This window comes from Pleurodeles waltl, chromosome 1_2, assembly GCF_031143425.1.
Source record: "Pleurodeles waltl isolate 20211129_DDA chromosome 1_2, aPleWal1.hap1.20221129, whole genome shotgun sequence".
In the NCBI taxonomy this organism is placed as follows: domain Eukaryota; kingdom Metazoa; phylum Chordata; class Amphibia; order Caudata; family Salamandridae; genus Pleurodeles; species Pleurodeles waltl.
Window position 1 is genome coordinate 330,318,921 of NC_090437.1, and position 17,396 is coordinate 330,336,316.

The 17,396-nt window shown below is 44.1% G+C and overlaps 1 protein-coding gene across 1 annotated transcript in view; it reads right to left on the bottom strand.

Annotated features, from left to right (window-relative positions):
• Nucleotides 1-17,396, bottom strand: part of FOCAD (focadhesin) — a 1,081,710-nt gene that overhangs the window by 130,146 nt on the left and 934,168 nt on the right. The window contains exon 38 of the mRNA XM_069239095.1: nucleotides 14,703-14,963. Coding sequence (XP_069095196.1) covers nucleotides 14,703-14,963 — 261 coding nt within the window. The remainder of the gene's footprint in view (nucleotides 1-14,702; nucleotides 14,964-17,396) is intronic.

A 17,396-nucleotide genomic window follows, 5' to 3' on the forward strand; every position in this document is an offset into this window, starting at 1 on the left:
GGGGGGGGGGGAATAGGCCGGGGGCAGCACCCCCACAGGTCCAGGGTCTCCCGGGGCCGATCCCAGTCACAGCGCGGCTCCAGCCGCGGGGCACACCCTCTCTCTCTCCAGAGGGCCCACAGCCAGGAGCGCAGGCATACAGGTGTTCTCTTCCACCGCTGCCTCCTCACCCTCAACGGTCAGTGCTTCAGTTTTACCGCTGGGCCGCCATTTTGGATGGCGGCGGCCGTAGTCAGATTTCGGTTGTTGTCGTGCTGGAGGGGTCGGAAAACCTGCCGACCTTTACGAGTTGGAGCGGCGGGGTCTCGGGGGGGCTCCGACAATGCTGATGAAGTCGGATGGTGATTCCTACATGAGACAGGTGACGGAGGGGTCCGGAGCACTACAAGAGTGCGACCGCCATCTTGACGACTTGGCCACGCCCCGTCAATCCAAAGACATTTTATGGGGAAAAACAGAGAGGGAAAGTTCAATGCTGTGGCTCCAGATATTAAACTGGATTAGGCGATCCAGAGATCACAGAAAAACTCCAAGGGAATTGTTGGTTAGATACGTAAAAGTGAATATGTTGCTCAATGGCACCCAGTTTACCATGAAGTCCTTTCTACTTGTAATGTTTTCAAAGAGATGACAAATTTAAAATTAATGGACACTCATGAAACTGTTTCTCACCACGAACTTGTGGGAAAGAGAGGGGAACGTTTCATAAACTTGTTGACTGCATTCATCATTTCATGCAGCAGCAAGGAAATCCCTTTGAAATGACTGAGCCTGTGTGGCTACACAACTTCATGACCAAACAATACGTGGATATCGACATAAAGGTACGTCTACCAGATGTCCTGGAACATGGATTTAAACTATACTCAGAGCTGAAAAACGAGAAATGAGTATTGAAAGAGAAAAAGCTGTTTGAAATAATCACTAAAGCTAAACTTTCACGCTTTAATTGTCATAGTAAGAGTTTCCTCCAACCAGACAGTTTAAAAAAGGTTATAGAAAAACAACTTTTGCAAGCACATAGAGAAATGGATGTAGCAAAAGAAAGGGGTGAATTTATCAAGGACATTCTGTTGCATGATCTTCTTCCAACAAACACATTATTTGTTGGAGATGCTGCAACCAAACCAGTGAAGCCCAAACTTGTATAAAAGCACGACAAAGCAATCCACATGAAGAATTTCAATTCGAAAAGGTGTTCTCATTGAAAACTGCTGTTGTTGTGGACTATACGTCACAATTGCAAATGGTCAAGATTTCATCTTTTCAAAACTTTGGATAGGCCGTTCTACTGCTCTACAGATGTTAAAATCAGTGTGCACCTTACAAGAACTGTACATTGTTATCTTGAACTGTCTGTCAAAGAACGTGAGCGAATCAGATGAATGTCTACAAGCAGAACAATTGACCTTGCCTGCATCAAAAATTCGACACCTATACCTGGGCAACTTGATAAATTCTGGTCATTATCATCGAATCAGATAAACTTGTAGATATTAACTCGAAAAAAACACTGCTGATGCTTCAGTGAACATTGAATTTCCAATTAGTGCAAGTGGAATGATTGTCAATAAGGAGTTGGTGCATGCAAAGATCTCGTTAAAAGGTACAGGCCATTTTTTTCAAGAACTTAACAGCAAATTGGAGGAAGCTGACCTTGTTGCTGTGCCACATGTTGAGTGGGCTGTTTGAAATGGTCACAACTGAATCATTATACTATCAAATAACACAGATATTATTGTGCTACTTAGAGTTGTTGCAATGTTCTTAAGTCAAGGATTGTCAGAGTTATGGATAGGTTATGGAACAGGTGAGAAAAGAAACTTAATATTGCTTCATATTCTGTATCAGAAACGTGACCCAGAGATTCCCAGTGCACTTATCAAGGCACATATTTTTACTGGTGATGACACTATGAGCAAAACTGGAACAAAGCAAGGAGTGTTAACTGCTGAACCTGCGCAGTTTCTAAAAGGATTTGCTGAGACAGAAGAATGTGACTTTAAAGATGTTGAAAAATACCTTGTGCATGTGTGGAAAACGAGTTCTGAATGTCACACATTTGAGTATCTTCGGTACAGCAAGTTCAAAAGATCAGTCCCGCTAAGTGACCTCTTCCATTGACGTTATATTCTGTGCATGGACACATTAAAAGAGCATTCTGATTGATCCGAAGTTGTGTAAATGTTTTGGATCATGCTTATGTAGAGAGAGATGTGTGAATTTGGTTGGGAAGATATTGATGGAGTGCTAAAACCTACGAAATTTCTAAAACCTCTACTCACAGAACTTACATGTACATTTACTTGCAAAACCTATGCTACAAAAAGAAGTCCCTGTCGATATGGCATCTGCCCCTCTTCTTGCACCTCACATTCACAACTGTGCTTTTGTCTCCCATTTCAACTCTCATATGTTAGTTTGCCTTCCCCCTTCGCATCGCTGTAAACCACATGCTTGCTGAATTATGCTGTGACATCCCTGGTTGAACAGCTTCAATGCCGTCACAGCACTGGCCATGATTGGAGATCACTTGATTTTTTCAGACGAGGCATGAGGCATGGTGTTTGTCTCTCGTTCTTCCGACTATCTCTTCAAAACATTTGAAGAGCTCGGGAGATTTTGTGGTGACCTCAGAATGACTGTGCAGGAATCGGTGAGCTCCAAAGAAGGGGAGATAAAAGGCACAGCTGCCAGGCTGTGAAAACCAAGAAGGGAGGGGAGGATGGGGTGAGGGTTCAGGGGGTGCAGACAGCATGGGAAGACAGAGAGCAGAGCCAGTGCCATCTACACACGGTGATCAAGCAAACACACAACGGGGCTGAAGGAGGACGATGCACACAAGTAATGTCCAAAGGGACAGACCCACAGCCATAGTGGAATAATTTATTTAAACAAGCATTGGCATTGTCAATAGGCCTTGCCTTTGAGACCTTGTAAGTATTTAGCCATGCATCACATTATCCTGGGTGTTCCAACATTTACTGTTCTTTAACCTGGAAGCTTTGACACTAATAGGCACATTATAGCACTGGGATCAGCCTAAAAATGAATGTGCCCTTGTGTAATGTAACTGGTGCTCATGTAAAGTGCTCCAAGCACCTTCAGGTCGAGGTTGAGCTATAAAAACTGCAAAAAAAACAGGGACCTCCTCAAACAGTCATAGCCCAAAGGTTCAACATGCCAGAGGCAGTGAGCATAGCACATTAGTAATGGGACCTGCTCAGTCTGGGTCCACATTTTAACATGCCATAGGACGTCTAGGTATCACAACATTACAAATAAAAGCTGTGTTTGATAACAAATGGAATATCCAGTGAATGCTAAAAATACGACACTGCATTATGAAACTGAAACTCTGTACTAGGAGAGCAGAGACCAGAGTGCCACTTGTGTGATCAAAAATGCAATTGAAATTAACTCACCCTTGTGTGTGATGTTTTTCCTAGTGTGGCGGTACCCGATACGCTGTGTGCAGTTTAAGACTCTTTATGGTTCTACAGAAGGTAGCGACCCCATAAATGTGTCTGTTGGTGTATGCCAATGCCGACCACTGTCAGCTTCACTCTTGCGGCTCTAGCAGCCTGTAGACTGGGACATATGTGCCCAATCAAAAAACACACTCCAAATGATGGTCCTGCCTGCCTTTTCTGAATCAATGTGAGTAGGAAGTTGGCTCTGTATATACTATCTCAAAGTGAGAGATAGTGTACACAGAGTCCAAGGTTTCCCATTAGACGTTGATAGTGGCAAAATTAGATAATACTAATGCTCTATTTTGTGGTGGTGTGGTCGAGCAGTAGGCTTACCAGAGGGTAGTGTTAAGCATTTGTTGTACACACACAGACAATAAATGAGGAACACACACTCAAAGACTTAACTCCAGGTCAATAGTTTTTAAATAGAAATATATATTTTCTTAATTTATTTTAGAACCACAAGATTCGAGGTAAGTACATAAAATGCAAGGTACTTCACACAGGTAAGTATAGAACTTTGATTCAAAGCAGTAGTACACACAGTTTTAGCAAAAATGGCAATAGGCTATTTTAGAAGTGTACACTGCAAAAATCAACATTTCCTGGGGGAGGTAAGTTTGGTTAGGTTTCTGAGGTAAGTAAAGCACTTACACAGTCAGTCTCCTGGGCATAGGCGGCCCACCGCTGGGGGTTCAAGGCAACCCCAATGTCACCGCACCAGCAACACAGGGCCGGGCAGGTTCAGAGGTCAAAGGAGGGCCCAAAACACATAGGTGCCTATGAAGAACATGGGTGCTCCAGTTCGCTAGCAGGTAAGTACCTGCGTCCTCGGGGAGAAGACCAGGGGGGTTCTGTAGAGCACTGGGGGGGACACAAACAGGCACAAAAAACACACCCTCAGTGGCGCAGGGACGGCCGGGTGCAGTGTGCAAAGTAGGTGTCGGATTTGCTATAGAAAGCAATGGAGGGACCCAGGAGGGCGCAGAAACTAGGAGTTGGACTAGTATTCAGGGGGCATCTCTAAGATGCCCTCTGGGTGTATTTTACAATAAATCCCACACTGGTATAAGTGTGTATTTATTGTGATGAAAAGTTTGATACCAAACTTCCCAGATTTCAGTGTAGTCATTATGGAACTGTGGAGTTCGTACTTGACAGACTCCCAGACCATATACTCTTTATGGCTACCCTGCACTTACAATGTCTAAGGTTTTGCTTAGACACTGTAGGAGCATAGTGCAAATGCACTTATGCCCTCACCTGTGGTATAGTGCACCCTGCCTTAGGGCTGTAAGGCCTGCTAGAGAGGTGACTTACCTATGCCACCGGCAGTGAGAGGTGGGCATAGAACCCTGAGGGAAGTGCCATGCCGACTTAGTCATTTTCTCCCCACCAGCACACACAAGCTGTGAGGCAGTGTGCATGTGCTGAGTGAGGGGTCCCTAGGGTGGCATAAGACATGCCGCAGCCTTTAGAGGCCTTTCTCTGGCAACAGGGCCCTTGGTACCAGGGGTACTATTGACAAGGGACTTATCTGTGTGCCATGGCTGTGCCAATTGTGGGAACAAAGGTACAGTTTAGGGAAAAAATACTGGTACTGGGGCCTGGTTAGCAGGGTCCCAGCACACTTTCAATCATAACTGGCATCAGCAAAAGGCAAAAAACCGGGGGTAACCATGCCAAGGAAGGCATTTCCTTACAATGTGTAACACTGAGCACCTCCTATTCACAGAGGGCGGGGTTCATGGGCTCTGGCAAAAAGCGTGTGGAAGTGCGTCCTGATTGGGTGCTTGAACTGCTTCTGCCCTGCCTATCTCTTGTAGTGGCTAGTGTCAAGGATTTGAACGGCGGGACCAGGAGGGAAATTATATTAAATGAGCATGTGTGCGCGTAGTATTAGTAAGATGTGGACGTGTCCCTTTTTAAGGTGAGCATATGAGTGTTATGAAGCCTGTGTCATGAGTAATTATGCAACTCGCCCAGTATCTTCGTTCTAACACCTACATTCCAACATTTTAGAAACAGAAAGTTGGAGAGTTTTGAAAATTAATCAAGAGAATGTATACATTCTCGATGTTTTCACTTACAACTAATTATTTTTAAGTGTGTCAGGTCAATTGGATCAACTCAAGTGAAACATGAATTCAGTCAGAGTAATATTACACAAGTGGCGAGGAGAGAAAAGAAAAAATGAGTGTGCCGAAACTGAAACATATGGCAGATAGCAAAAGGATCCATGTAGCAGGGGCAGTCTCCAGGGCAGAACAAAACAGCCAAAAGGTGGGATGAATGTAAGCTAATCACCAAAGAAACAACAGGAATTTCAAAAGGCAGAAGCTTGAACCAAAGATAAGTGATGGGCGTGTTCAAAGCCCACAGAGAGATAACAGCATGACAACATAACAGCGCATGTGCGCTGACTAGGCTTGACTTAAAAAAGCACCCCTTTTCTACTTAGGAAGTGACCTCAGTTACTAAATAATCCTATTGCCATTACAGGAGCAAGCCTATTATTTATGGCTTCTGGTGATTGATCAGGACTGATACTCCATTTGTTTGGATGAATGAGCAATAAGTGTCCAAAACAACTGATTGGACGTATATAAGCCTCTAATCTGAATTCATGACCTAGGGTACCAGAGACTGGTCCGCTTGGCACAGTACACCTCATACACTGCAAAAAGCCTCAGAACTTCCCAGGAAATGTGTACCTGAAGGACAGCTATAAACTCACAGCTGTTTGAATGAGCCATTCTACCCCACACCAATAAACCCCACTTCACTACTATCTACCCAAATCCAACCCACTCTACCCCACTCCACTTCACTCTACCCTAGTCCACTTCAATCTTCCCGACTCCACTTGTATCTACCCCACTCCATCTTAATCTACCCCACTACATTCCTATTTACCTCATTCCAATCTACACCCCACTCCAATCTATCCCACGCCAATCTACTACAACCTACCCCAATCCAACCTCCAATTTACCGCAGTCCACTCTAACTTACTTCAATCTACCCAATGTCACTCCAATCTACCAAAACCCACCCCAATCTGCCCCAGTCCAATCTACCCCACTCCAGTTCATTGACACTCCACTCTACCTCACTCTAATATACACCACTCCACCCTAATCTACCCCTCCCAAATTTACCACCTAAATCCACCCATTCAACCCCATTCCACTCTATCCTAATCTATTCCAAGCCATTCTACCCGACAATACCCAACTTCACTCAACCCCACTCGTCTACACAACCCCACTTTACCCTACTCCAATCTACCCTAATCCAATCTCCACTACCCTACTCCAATCTATCCAATCTACCCCACTCCGATCTCCCCCAAGCTACCCCACTTCCATCCAGTCTAGTGCACTCTACTTTACTCTATCACACTCCACTGTTACCCAGTCAGACCACACCACTCAAATCTACCCCGCCCCAATCGATCCCCTACCACACTCCAACTTACCCCGCTCCACCCATCCCACTCTACCTCACTCCAATTTACCCCACTCCATTCCATTGCAATCTAACTCAGTCCAAACTACTCCTCTGCAATCTGCCACTCTAATCTTCCCCAATATACCCGACTCCACTCCAATCTACCCTACTTTGATCCACCCACTTCCAATGTGTCCCACCCCACTACAAACTAATTTACCCCTCTCCAGTCCAATCAAACTCCACTCCAAACTACCCCACTCAAATCTGCCATAAACTACCCCACTCCAATCCACCCACTCTACCCTACTACACTCTATTCCAATCCACCCCGCTCCACTCTACCACTCTCATCTACCCAATTCCACTCTACCCCACTCCAGTCTACCCCAATCCATCTGACTCTAAGCTACCCCACTCTAATCTACCACAGTGTACCCCACCCAGCCCACTCCACTAACTTTAAGCCATGTTGAACAGCAGCCACATTAGTGTACAACATGGCTAAACACATTGTCACAATCAATAGTTCTTGCTTTGCCAAAGCTTGTTTAATACATTTATTTTTACTCCATGATCACAATTGTGCATTGCCTTAACTGTGACCACTAACAAAAGCAGTGGGATATTACAGTGAGTTAATACTTCTGTGCACACCACCCATATATGTAAATATCCTCAATTTGATGACCATTTCTCTAGTTCCACCTTCGTATGCATTGGAAGTGTAGGATATCATGTACAGCAGAAATGACAATTTTTGTCTTTAACTTGAATCTAACTAAAGGCGTTTACTGCAATTCCATAAACATCATTTCAGGTTTAATGGGATTTCTTGTGTAAATGATTCTCCCACTTGGTCATTCATTGTAGGTCTTCATCAGAATAAATGCTGAGGAGCATTTGATACAGGAGAGAGACTGCGGGGACTTTTAGAGCTTGGCAGAGTAAATCACACAATAAATCGGTGGGGCTCTCACTCAGCCAGCTTCATCACGTCATTGCCTCATGTAGAGGTGATGGAACCACTATGTTTTCTAGCGCATATTGTTAGCTATATCTGACTTTAGAGACCACAAACCTAGCAGCCCATTCACCTGGGAGCTCCAGACCGAATCCTTGTGTTAGAAGTCCCACACATTTAGGGTGGGCAGCCTGAAGCATATTTTTGCCTACCCTTGGCTACTGTGCATGAGATGGCTGTCCAAGGGAAGAAAAATAATCAAAGCTCCTACCACATCCAAGTGCAAGGCAAAGTCACCCCATGTTTCAAAACCACTGTTTTGTTTTGCATTAAAAAAAAACTGCTTTTGGAGTTTGTCTCTGCAAAGCTCTGTTTTGGGGGATTGTTTCTGCAAAAGCGAAAGAAAATGCAGACTGGCCTGTGTGACATTCGAAATCCTGCAAAATATTCCTGCTGCATCTGCATTACCAACTATGTCAGGATGTGGCCTCTACTACCATACCAGATGGCTGGCAGGCTAATTTCCAAGCTCTGAATGAGTTTGCGCATTATGTGTGCGATGAAAATAAGTTATTTATCTGTAACTTTAGTTCTCCAATATTGGAATCTTTCATAGATTCACATGCTTGCATCATTCCCCGTCGTTGAGACGGGAGTACCCGGTACCTTTAATTAAGTAGCACTAACATAGGTTTAAACCTAAAGGCCCTTAGGCATTTCAGTTTAGCACTCTATCATAGTAATTTAAAGATAAAGGACCAAAATTTGTTTGGGTAAAGCAGTAGGGAAATCTAAAACGGTGTAGTTCCCACACCAATTTTACCTACCTTACAGAAAGCTGAATTGTAACCGTGGGATAGAGGAGACAACAATATCTATGTTACCCCTGGCAAGAAGGGGTGAATATGGATTGTGAAAGATGCTAATATGATTTTCAGGTCAAGTATGCTAACGCAGACAGAAAAGAAGTAGGTAACAACCAATTGCATAATCTTGTTACTCCAGTATTGGAACTTTCATAGATTCACAGGCTTGAATCATTCCCGGTCGTCGAGACGGGAGTCCCCGGTACCTTTAATAAAGTAGTATTAACATAGGTTTAAACCTCAAGGCCCTTAGACCTCTCAGGTTAGCACTCTAGCAGAGTCATTTTAACAAAAAAGGACCAAACTTAAGGGCCCACTAATCAGGTGACACCCCCCTCCAGAACCTTCCTGAGAGAAGCTACAGTTCCTCAGATTTTCTACTGCATGTCGTGTTCGGGAGTCTCCTCAGAGCGCTGCTCTGCTCTTCTCAAATTTCGGAATACCCATGAAGTTATACTCTTCACAACTAATTCTGGCTGATAGCTGGTAAGGCTTCCACCATGTCTGACAAGGAGAAGAAAGATTTGTTCATATCCTGCAAGACCTGTGGAAAAAAAGAGGTTACACTCTGAAGGTCCTCACCAGAACTGCATATACTCCTTTTACCCAGACCACTCAGCCAAAGACTGCAAGGTATGTTGCACCTTCTCCTCTAAAGCCCTGAAGTACAGAGGGGGCAGATTGTTGATATGGCTGCAAAAACTTAAATCTATAGATAACCCAGTCTCTGATTCTGAGAGCGATAATTCCTCCACATCGTCCAGGAGATCACTTAAAAGAGCAAGATTTCCTCACTCAAGGTCTTCCTCAGAGCAGCAGAGAAAGGCCTATAAAAAGACCGCCTCATGGTCTTACAAAGGCCTCAGCCCTTCTTCATCACCTCACAAATACTCAGCAAAAGGGGAAAGAGGACATTTCAGCAGTTCTGAAAGGGCTAAAAATTAATCTTGTTTTTGCCTCCTCTAAATCAGCTGGACCATTTAAAAGACCTTCCTCTACTCCTGCAGTCGAGAGACCACTTGTCAAGACCCCACCGTCTAGGACATCCTCGTCGACAACAGAAACAGCGAGATCCGTTCCATCGTTATGGTGATGCCATGGGGGTGGAGGATGTTGGCAAGAGGAGCCATGTAGATGTTGAAGAAGGTGGGGCTGAGGGAGGATCCTTGGGGGACCCCACAGATAATCTTGGTGGCTGTAGACCGGAAAGGAGGGAGGCGAACCCTTTGGGTTCTTTCGGAGAGGAAGGAGGTGAGCCAGTCCAGGGCCTTGTGGCGAATTCCGGCATCGAACAGTCGTGCGCAATGGGTCACAGGCTAGAACAGAAGGCAGAGACATAGGCCTGGCAGAAAATTTGCAGGACACATTTATCCACTGTGATGACCTGTCACCTCTGGAGGAAATATAACATCCTGCCTCTCACACAGCGGCTGTGTTCCGGGAAGGACACACTAAAGCAGTTCTGTGTTTGTGGCCACGGGAGGGCTAGGGGACTAAGATGCATGTTATCCATGCTGTCCTCGTGATCTCTGCAAACCAAGGCCTCAGTCAGGAAAGGGCTGAAATGCCTAGTATACCAAAAGAGGGGTCTGACATTGACAGATGGAGAAACCTCTACATAAGCCATGAGATTGTTGAAATTGCTGGTGGATTTGTGTTGTGGGAGCAGAAAGGCCCAAGAAAATTGTCCTGGCTTACTTTCCGTAATACGCATTGAGTCTGAGCCCGCTTTGTCCCCAAAAAAGGCAAGATCAGTCAAAAAGCATGTCTATTAAAGAAGCCTGGACTTTTGCGCAGAAGCTTGTGAACATGACACTTCAATATTCTTTTCTGACACAAAGAAGAGTACATAATAAAGAGACCATGACCCTGAGGACACAACGTCATCATATTGATGCATCAAGGTCACGCAATGCAAAACTGACTCAGGAAGGGGTAAATAGCATTCAATCAGAGCTCCAAAAAAGTTTAGGGAGCTGGAGTCCACAAACAGGTGGACTGAGGGAGCAACCTACGATGAAGTAAGGGAGCTTAACTAACACTTCAAAAACAACTGCCTTGATTCACAACATTATCTCAACAGGATGCTCTTTCTCTCTTTTGCCCCTCTTGTGTGTGCCTATATTGGCCCTATACACCAGTCCCTTATGGGGAACAGGAAATATAAGTCATGCATGTTGAAGTGTAATGACTCTAAATTGCTTTCACGAGAAAAGCAGAAGAAAAAACACAAGGATGCAAAATCACTCAATCTGACTGTAAATCAGTTTTGTGAGTAGGTGTAGTTGTGTGGCACAAATTGAAGTCGGTTTTAGGTTATGACTGCAGTGTGAATATGTGTGCAGTGCTCACAATGTAAAACTGCAACAAAAAAATAAAAAGAGCTATAACATTTCCAATAGCCTCCTCATTTACTCACAGAATATGAGAACATTTCTCCAACTAGTCTGTATATATGGCATGAGTACAAATGTTTGAATTTCACTAATAACCATACAATGAACTACAAGTCAGTAAACCATATAGGTGCGAGATAATAGGGATCTAAGTCTGGCCCTGAGGAAAGCTACACAACCTGTAGCAGCAGTCAGTATGGCTGAAACACCCAGACCTTCAGATGCTAGAGTAATTAATCCTTGAAAGCACTGCACTTTCTTTTAACCTTCCCAAAAGACCTCTGAATAAAGTAGTATTAGGGGCATCCCAGAAGCAGCTTTAAGCCTTAGATTCCCCCTCCCTAGAGGTGCTCCCTTGACATTCCAGGTAAAGCCCACCTGGATACGCAGGCTAAATATGAATGACTCAGTGATGAAGCATGCCACTAGTAGGTGAGAGTCCTATAAAACATATTTTTATGCCCTTACTGGTTAAAGGATGGAGACATTAAGCATCTTTAAAGAGAGTTGTCTCTGTTTGATAGAGGGGAGAAATTATTTTACCAAAAGTTTCTATCAGTTTGGAATTATGGTTGGGAGGTCTGGTTGGAAGAGCATTTTGGTTGATCCTGCTGGTGGATGTTCGTACAACCAGATTCTCCCAAGTGGGATTATTTGTTAAAAAGGTAGGTGCACAGGCGCATGTGATGGCGACTGGAAACCTGTCTACTGATGGGCAGCTCTGAACAGGGCTTAGCCCAGGTGCCCAGAAGAGTGTCAATTAAGTGTGTAGTTGAACTGGCACGGAGGCGCAGTTGGTATATGCCCATGCTGTGGAACTTCCGTTAACACAATTATTTTTTACTTCCATGGTCAGTAATTGCAAGCCCAGCATATCAGTCACCTTTAGCAAAAACGTGGTGAAAGAGGTGCTTTCCTCTGTACAAAGACTCGGGGGAGAAACTGGGCCAGTATTACGGGAAGTGATAAGCCCAATGGCATCCTGAATCTCTTCATACCAATTGTCTTCCTCATACTGGGGGACACAATCGACACTCTCATCATAGTTATTATTTTTGGAATCTGTGCCTAAAAGACTATGCAAAGTCTGTGTCCTAACGTGGTGACAGCAAGGGCAGAATGGTTGGCAAGCAGTTACGTGCTGATGAGTGCTTGGCTCGACTTCAGTCGAAGCCATAGTAGAGTAATTTCAATCATATAGCACTATACGCTGTATATCCTCATTCAGAGTCGACACTGGTGTCAATGCAAGTGAGATAGGCACAGGCTATGGTGCCAGAGCCGAAGCAGGCAACTGAGTTGGTGCTGCACCTGACCATGGGTCCAAGGGGTAAAGATGGCACCAACTGCAGACCGCTGGAGGCACCTGAGGGGCCAAAGGCGTGCCAGGGGGAACTTCTGAAAAACTGAAGATCCCTGAAAGCTTCAACTTGTTGGGACGTTATTGATGGACCTAGAAATTTAGGGTGTGTCGGAAACAGACGCGGGTAGGCTCCAATGGAGACTGGTAGTGAGACAGGAAGGCGTAGTGACACTCTCATGCTTTCTCTGGAGTTTGAGAGTGGCAGTAAAGGGCAATTTTCCGCTTGGATTTCTTATGTTTTTTTCTACTACTTTCCTGAACATTTCGACAGCAATGAAAACTTGCCTAGGGAAACACTATGGAAAGCAAGAAGGTGACCATCCATTTGACTTGACCAGTCATAGCTCAGAGTCTTCTTATGCTTGATGACAGAGTTTAGCTTTGCCTTCTCATATGGCTTTGGCATACATTTGGGCACAGTTGCCACAGGCTTTGAAATCAAAGACCAGGGAGAAGCTCTGGACCCCAGACTGAAAGTACAGAAAGAAAGAAAGTGACAGTGCGCATGGGTGGTGTTTATTTGTGGCTCTGCTCGTCACTTCCAGAGCGGAATGACATTATCTCTGAGCGGCAAGATGCCATCTATCAGTGTAAGAAGAAATGCTCTTAAAATTTCCTGGTCCAGTAGGGCGCCTGGGGATTATTCACAAGGTGACAAATCGGCAGTAAGAAGTATCCATCAGAAGGGCCAGAGCTGATGAGGGAACGTTTCTGCAAGGGTTGAAAGCTCTAAAAGGAGCACTATGGCACGACTTTCCTTGAAGAATCAGCTTTTTCCCCAAAAAAGGAAGGATCCTTCAAAAGTCATGTCTGTGAGGGATGCCTGTAGATCTCCTAAAAAAGCCTGTGGATCTCATCCATGCGTGGCAACAAAGCACCACAGTAGTGCCAGTTGGTCATCCTAAATAGTCAGCGGTATCCAGGTAATTCTGAATTATACATTTCGCTGCATTCTGACCATATGGAAATGAACCAAACCAAAGAGGCCTTATATTCTTCCAGGATCCCTGGCACAATCTCGCTGGACATGTTGCCAGAGGGCAGTCGTAAACTGGCCTAGGAAGAACTGGTATTGACCTACATCAGGTTGGACTGGCTAAGGAGAACATTTGTTTAAAAAACTTAATTCGTTTCAGCTCACAGTTTGAGGGAAGACTTGGGGAACAAATTAGTATTCATCTTGGTGATGGAAGCTTGCAACTCCAAACTCTCTGGTGTAGGATACTGCCTTAGAAAATAAGATGAAAGTTGAAAATCTGGGTACACAGCAGCATGTCTCATAACTACAGCAAATCAACCGCTCTCTTTCATTTTGTCCCAAATGGAGAGATCAACACTTTATCAGGGGAACTATGAAGCCCATTGCCCTCCCGTAAACCTACATACATACTGTCATCATAATAGTATGAGGGTAAATCATCCTCATCATCTCCATTGTTATCTCCAACTAATGGCACTCTGATAAGAGCTGAAACCGAAAAGCTGGTGGAACAACTGCAGACAGCTCCATGGCAGAGTAAGGGCCTGATTCAAAGTTTGGCAGAGCGGGTTACTCTGTCACAAACGTGATGGACATCCCATCCACCGTATTACAATCCCATTTTAGCCTATGATAATCGCAATACGGCGGACGAGATATCTGTCATGTTTGTAATGAAGTCATCTGTTCACCAAACTCTAAATCATGCCCGAGGCGTTTTGTCAGAAGCAGATTGCATTGGAGCAAGATGTGCTGGATTGGAATCAGAGGATGATCTCGGCTGAGTTTGAGACAAATACAGGAAGGGGGCCAGACGCTAGAGCTCTCAGAGAGTTCAACTCTGTTGCTGGCGATGTCAGGATGGGCGCCAACGGAGAAGGGACCAGAATAACTCATGATGCTTCTGCCACAAATATGGTTAAAGTAACATCTACACGGTGAATAAAATTGGGAGACACCCTACTGTACGTCATTTGTAGAGTAAATACCAGCCAACATATCAGTAAAAGACAAGAAGCAATTGCCCAAAGATTGCGTTATTGGAGTTATGGTTCCTAATAATTCATACAACTTAAGAGAGTGGGATTACCAAAACTTCCAAGTTCAAATTGGTATCCTACAGCAAAGCATGGCAAGCAGGCACATCATGAGAGAAATTAATTGCCATTTGTTCTTTTTTAAAAGTAACTGATTGCATTGCTTACCTGAATTTTATTTGGCAGAACTGTAAAAATCTTCTCAGCTGTTTTGCATAAGATGCTCCAGCAGTACTGAGGTGGACTAGGAAGCTTCATAGCTTGGACAAGACCCTCCACGATGCTCAAACAAAGCTCCTGGTTTTGAAATCTATTTTCAGGCTCAAAATGCTGTATCATAAAGGCCTCTGCAAAGGTCTGGAGCTTGTCTTCTGATACATGTTTCATCCATAGTGGCAATGAACTAAAAAGATATTTTCTGATTTTCATCTACATGGGGAAGAAAAACATTGAGAGAAAATGAATCAAGTACAGTTTGTGGCATCCTGAATTCCAAGACACTATAACTCAAACAACAACTTTCCTCAACTAATTAGGTTGTTCCTACCTATTTTAATTGAACTTTTTATATATCACTTACGTTGCTTTTAGCCGGTTTGGTACGCTTGTGGAACTGATCATGAAGTGGAAGCACACAAGAAAGTGACATAATACACTAATATGTTTGTCATATATCAGAACAAGACATCAAAAATGTAGTATCAAGGTATATTTCAAGATAGGCAAGAGTGTATATGTGTGCTAAGAGCCTCATCCCAATAACAATTCCAACTGTCACCACCAAATGCCTTAGGGCACAATATTCCAAAGACATACAAACAGAGGGAATGAAGGTGGAAAAGAGGCAGCAGAAGTCCAGTCTAGGAAATTTATAAAGCGCATGGCTACCCGGAGGCCTCCCAGCGCTGGTACAGAGCCACTAGACAAGACTGAAAGTATTAGTTAGTAAACAACCAGGTCATTAAAGCATGCGGAACAGAGCTCACTAGAAAGTCACTGCACCACAAGAGGAAAGGTATTCCACAGTTTGGCAGCTAAATGAGAAAAGGACTGGCCTCCCCATCAAGCTTTCTTCACTGTGGGAATCTGAAGCAGCTGAGCGAACGAGGATCTAAGCAGCTTGTTTGGAATATAAGGGGAGGCAAAAGATCTCAATAGGAGAGGGGCTATCCTGTAAAAAGCTTTATACAGAATGCAGAGAGCCTTAAATTGGATATGTTGTTGGACCGGCAGCCAATGCAAGGCCTCTAAAGCTTTCCTTGTAGAGTGGTGTCTCGGCAGATCTATCATCAGCGTAGTGGCTGTATTTTGTACAACCTGTAGTCTATTACTGATATAACCTGGCAAGCCAAGATATAGAACACTGCCATAATAGAGGCGTGAAATTATGAGGGCCTGTATAATTAGCCACTTTGCTACAAAAGGAAGAAGAGAAAGGACCTTTCTCAGAAATATGAGTGCTCCAAATCTGTAAGTAGGAAGCTTTTTGGCTTGATACTCCATAGTAAGACTACAGTCCAGCCACATTCTGAGACTTATCATCAGCACCTTCGGGCTCGGCAAACCTTTTAGGCAAGCTGGAGGAGTGGTTGGGATCTTTTTACTGAGGATATTGCCTAGAATCATTAAGCTTAAGCTTACTATTGGTCACCCAGTTTGACAATACTTGCAGGCAAGCTGCCAGGTTATGGTGACTGGAGCCGGGATCAGGAGGGATGAACACCACCAATTCAGTGTCATCGGCATAAGAAACTAAACCGTCCAAATGAACCTACAATTTTAGCCAATGGCAACACATACGGATTGAAAAGAGTGGAACCCAACACCCCAAAGGAAGACCCTCCGAATATTTGGAGTGGTCAAGAACCACTCCTGTTATTCGGACTGGAGTAGTTCTATTTTCCAAAAAGGTTCTATTTTCCAAAAAGGAGGAAAATCACTTTAGGGCAGAACCTGTGACTCCAACATTAGAGATTCTGTGAATCCAAGTGGAATGATCTAACGTGTCAAAAACAGCACTCAAATCTAATAAGATCAGAGCTGATGCGCCTCTGCAGTCCTTCAAAAGAGTTCTCCCACTACGGTGAGCAACGCTGTTTCTGTACTGTGTTATGGTCTAAATCCCATTTGTGAGGGGTGGAGAATGTCATTCGCCTCAGGAAAAGAAGAAAGGTGCTTGTTAACATGTTTTTCAAGGATTTCTGATAGATCAGGTAAAACAGAGATAGGTATAAAGTTACTTAAACAATTCGGATCAAGCCCAACTTTATTAAGGGTTAGACCTCTGCGTGCTTCCATTGTGGAGAGACTTCACCTGTAGTGAGAGACAGATTCAACAGGTCAACCAGAAGAGGGGCAATGCCATCAATGCCCTGCCGTAAAATATGTATGGAGGCAGGATCAAGGGGTGAGCCATATTTGACTGATGATAAAAGATCGGCAAGAAGATAAACCGACAATTGAGAGAAGGCTGAGAGAGTCCCTAATGGCCATGCAGATATGGGCTTAATGACTGGTGGATCCTCAATTATAGGACTATTAGGGAAAGGGAAATAAATATTCGGAACGTTTTTCTGAAGGTAAACTGTCAATGTATTACTGTGTTCAGGCTTTGCTTCAAAGGCAAGATCCCTTGACTTGGGCTCAGTAATAGCCTTCTGGATCTAAAAAAGCTCTGTGGGAGAGTTGACAGAGAGCTCAATTTTTGCGCATTAAGCAGACTGGGACGATTTTATGGCAGCGTGAGAGTACCTAACAGAACTTCTGTATTCATTTTTGCACTTCTCATCGTAAGCCTCCTGCCAACGTCTTTCCAGGCGTTTACACTCCTTTTTGAGGGCGAGAAGGCTAGCGTTGAACCAA